The sequence below is a fragment of the Diaphorina citri genome, unplaced genomic scaffold, assembly GCF_000475195.1.
Source record: "Diaphorina citri unplaced genomic scaffold, Diaci psyllid genome assembly version 1.1 scaffold10960, whole genome shotgun sequence".
NCBI lineage: Eukaryota > Metazoa > Arthropoda > Insecta > Hemiptera > Psyllidae > Diaphorina > Diaphorina citri.
In genome coordinates, this window is record NW_007388333.1 from 1 (window position 1) to 3,183 (window position 3,183).

At 41.2% G+C, this 3,183-nt stretch overlaps 1 protein-coding gene and 1 long non-coding RNA gene across 2 annotated transcripts in view; one reads left to right on the forward strand and one right to left on the reverse strand.

The window, feature by feature from the left end:
* The first annotated feature begins 106 nt into the window (after positions 1 to 106).
* LOC113472952 (NADH-ubiquinone oxidoreductase 75 kDa subunit, mitochondrial-like) overlaps positions 107 to 3,183 on the forward strand; it is a 20,216-nt gene continuing 17,139 nt past the window's right edge. The window contains exons 1-2 of the mRNA XM_026832733.1: positions 107 to 353; positions 1,794 to 1,979. Coding sequence (XP_026688534.1) covers positions 1,902 to 1,979 — 78 coding nt within the window. The 5' untranslated portion in view covers positions 107 to 353; positions 1,794 to 1,901. The remainder of the gene's footprint in view (positions 354 to 1,793; positions 1,980 to 3,183) is intronic.
* Positions 379 to 1,552, reverse strand: LOC113472953. The gene is made up of 2 exons (XR_003395069.1): positions 1,319 to 1,552; positions 379 to 427 (listed from the first exon to the last, which is right to left on the reverse strand). It is a non-coding gene; the product is annotated as an uncharacterized LOC113472953 (long non-coding RNA).

A 3,183-nucleotide genomic window follows, 5' to 3' on the forward strand; every position in this document is an offset into this window, starting at 1 on the left:
TCACGGTCTTATTAGAATAACGAAATAAATACTGTATGTTTCAATAATGAAATAACACACAATTATCAACTGTAATCATTGAATAAATACACATCGACCGAATAATTTACATCCTCTAAACCAGTGGTTCTCAAAGTTGTTGCGACCGCGGCACACTTTTCAAGAGACGAATAAGTACACCGTATGATTAACATCCTCCAGGTGCTGAAGAGGCAGACTTGATTCTACTGATTGGTACCAACCCAAGATTTGAGGCTCCCCTGTTCAACGCTCGCATACGTAAAGGCTACCTGACCAATGAATTGGATGTGGCATACATTGGACCCAAGGTTGATCTCAGATACGACTATGAGGTAAGTACTAATTTCAGATTGGATCCATCCTCCTTTCAGAAAAGTCCAAAGTTCTTCCTTCTCCACAACAAGTCCTAGAAAAGTCCAAAACCTCTCTTTGTCATTTTGAACCTTTTTCTTGCACCTTTTCCTTCATAACGTGTAATTCAAACCACCTCTACGATCAATTCTTGTAATTTTTTCTCTCATCTATGATATTTTTATTGTTGGGAACTTATTTTTCCTCAATAACGTTAATAATAATAAGTTTTACGTAGGACCGTGGAGAAAGTAATTTGAATTTTTGTGTGTGTTCTTCTTTTAGTATGAAGAGTGAGAATAAAATTTAACTGACTGGTTAATCTTTTATTTTTGTAACTAGGTATTTTAATAGCCAAAGGCAATATGAGGTGAAAAGTGCGACGCTCCCCTTACAGTAGAATACATCCTGTTGTCCTGCCAAAATATGCGATTCCGTCCGAGCTCCTTCACCAACCTTTCCATGTCCGATATCCTGAAAGATGACCCTTCCTCCATTGACGTCCTCATGCGTTTCTTGAAAAGAAACAACTTCCCCAAACACCTTTAGATAGTTTTTTTTTTCTGCAAATGGCCTTGTTGCTAAATTGTAATAAAAAAATAAATAATAAATAAATAATATGAGGAACAATTGCCGACGGATGACTGAAGTTAAGCAGCGGTGTACGTGGCTTTAATTTAGCTCGAAAACGCGACTCTTGAAAAAAAAAAAAAAAAAAAAATGGACTCCCTTGTGCGCTATTTTATTATTATTTTAACAGGTTTAAATAGGGGGAACTGTAACTGCTAAGGCTTATCGTCCCTAAATCAAAGAAGAAACACAGGATAGGAGAAAGCCAGACATTTCGAAAACGAACATTATCCGTTCAGGATAAAATGCCCTGGGCGGTAATCGAACCCGCAGGCTAGCGCTTACAACCCGTCCTGCTTAATTATTGCTACCTTACCTTCAGGCCGGTATCCAGGATTTTATTGAGGAGGGCTCCAAGAGTCCAAACAGTAAATACCAGTATTTGCCTGAGCATCCAAAAGGTTGTATTCCATTTGCCTGGGGTATCTTGTTGTGGCTTGCCTCTCCATCCCTATAGGTGTTTCTTACATGAAGCTGGACCATAAATTTGGAAAACTAATTGATTTCAATTTGTGTGTGTGTTTTTACTTTTTCTTTTGAGTGTGCGAAGAATGAGAAAAATTTGACAGGCTATAGCCAGCAGCTATAGCACATTGGGGGCACGGTTGGTCCAGTGGTAACGCGCTTCCTTGCCATGCAGAAGGTCTGGGGTTCGAATCCCTCCCCTTATTATGATGTTATGATGTATATTTTTTGAAACTTATTATGATGTGTGTAATTAAAGAGATAAAAACTCTTTTAAAAAATTTAATTACTTTCTATTTCTAATTTTTTGTATTCTTGTTTTCCAGCACCTGGGAGAGAGTGCAGATCTGATCAAGCAGCTTGCCTCCGGCTCACATCCTTTCAGCAAGAAGTTGTCGGCTGCTAAGAAACCCCTTATCGTGGTAGGAGCAGATATGTTATCCAGATCGGACGGAGCAGCAGTGCTTGCCTTGGTGCAACAGCTGGCTGCTAAGGTCACCTGTGAAAGTGATGTAAGTATCTCTCATCGTGGTAGGAAGAGATAGTTGGTAGATTTTTAGCTTGTTTAGAAGTCGTTTTTTTTCGATTTAAGGAAACCCTCCGAAAGACAGAGGACAGAAAGCCCAAGTCAGCCCAGACTTCCAGAAGTCCTTTATTTCGCGCGAGACCACAACTTTAAGGTCGTGGTAGTGGTCTGTGAGTTGCTGCGACTGTTGTGAGCGACGGTTCTTGAATGGCGGTGGGAAGCGATTCAACGCGGTCCGTCACCACGCGCTGCTGACGCGCGCGCCGTGATTGGTTCGTGTCTTATTCTGGGGCGCACCCCTAGGGGCTGGATTACGAGTCTTGGTATATGTCGTCCTTCCGACGCCGTCTCGCCTACATGCGCCTACTTCGTTAGACAAGTTGACAGAGCCGTGTGGGTCGGGCTGGATCTTGGGGTGTTAGTAATAGCTTGGTTTGGCCACCGGTCGTCAGTTGGGAAGGGACCTGGACCTTCTACTCACTGGGCTTGCAAACCAGTTACGGCAATTGTTGTTGTTGTTGTAAGGTCGTGTAATAGAAATGGACTACCTCGGGAGTAGTCGAGGGTCATTCTTGTCTTTGGAACCGACCAAAAAGAGCTTATCGTCTCCACGGACCCAAATCATAGGTTATAGATTACGGTTCGATGAACTCTACGTCGGGAAGGACATCTTACAACTCGTGAAAAGGTTAAGTTGTACCGTGCGCACCTTTGTAGTGCTACTAAACAGATTGGAGTAAAAAACAGTTACGTTACCACCCGTATCCCGTTGTTGGACTTTGGAAGCCGTATGTTCGCACAATGCAATTTATAATACCAGTTTATTTTAATTTTATAACGATGTTTTTTTTTTTTTTTTTTTTTTTTTTTCTTTTAATTATATATTATTGATTTTTTTTTTTTTTTGTCTACTCTTTTTAATTTTTGAATGTTTTAGTGCAATGTGTTTTTATACTTCACTTTTGTGTTATATAGTCGTGCTACTCCTCTAATAATGTAGTGAAGTGTCCACTGGAATCGTCTGTCGACAACGTGGTTCCGTTCGGCGACAGACGATGTGCAGACGCTAGACGAGGTATTCGTAATAGACGATGGATCGGTGCTACTCTCTATGAATGTGTAGTGAAAGTGGTCCACTGAATCGTCGTCGTCGACAACAATGTTCCGTTCGTTGACGACGAGGCAGACTA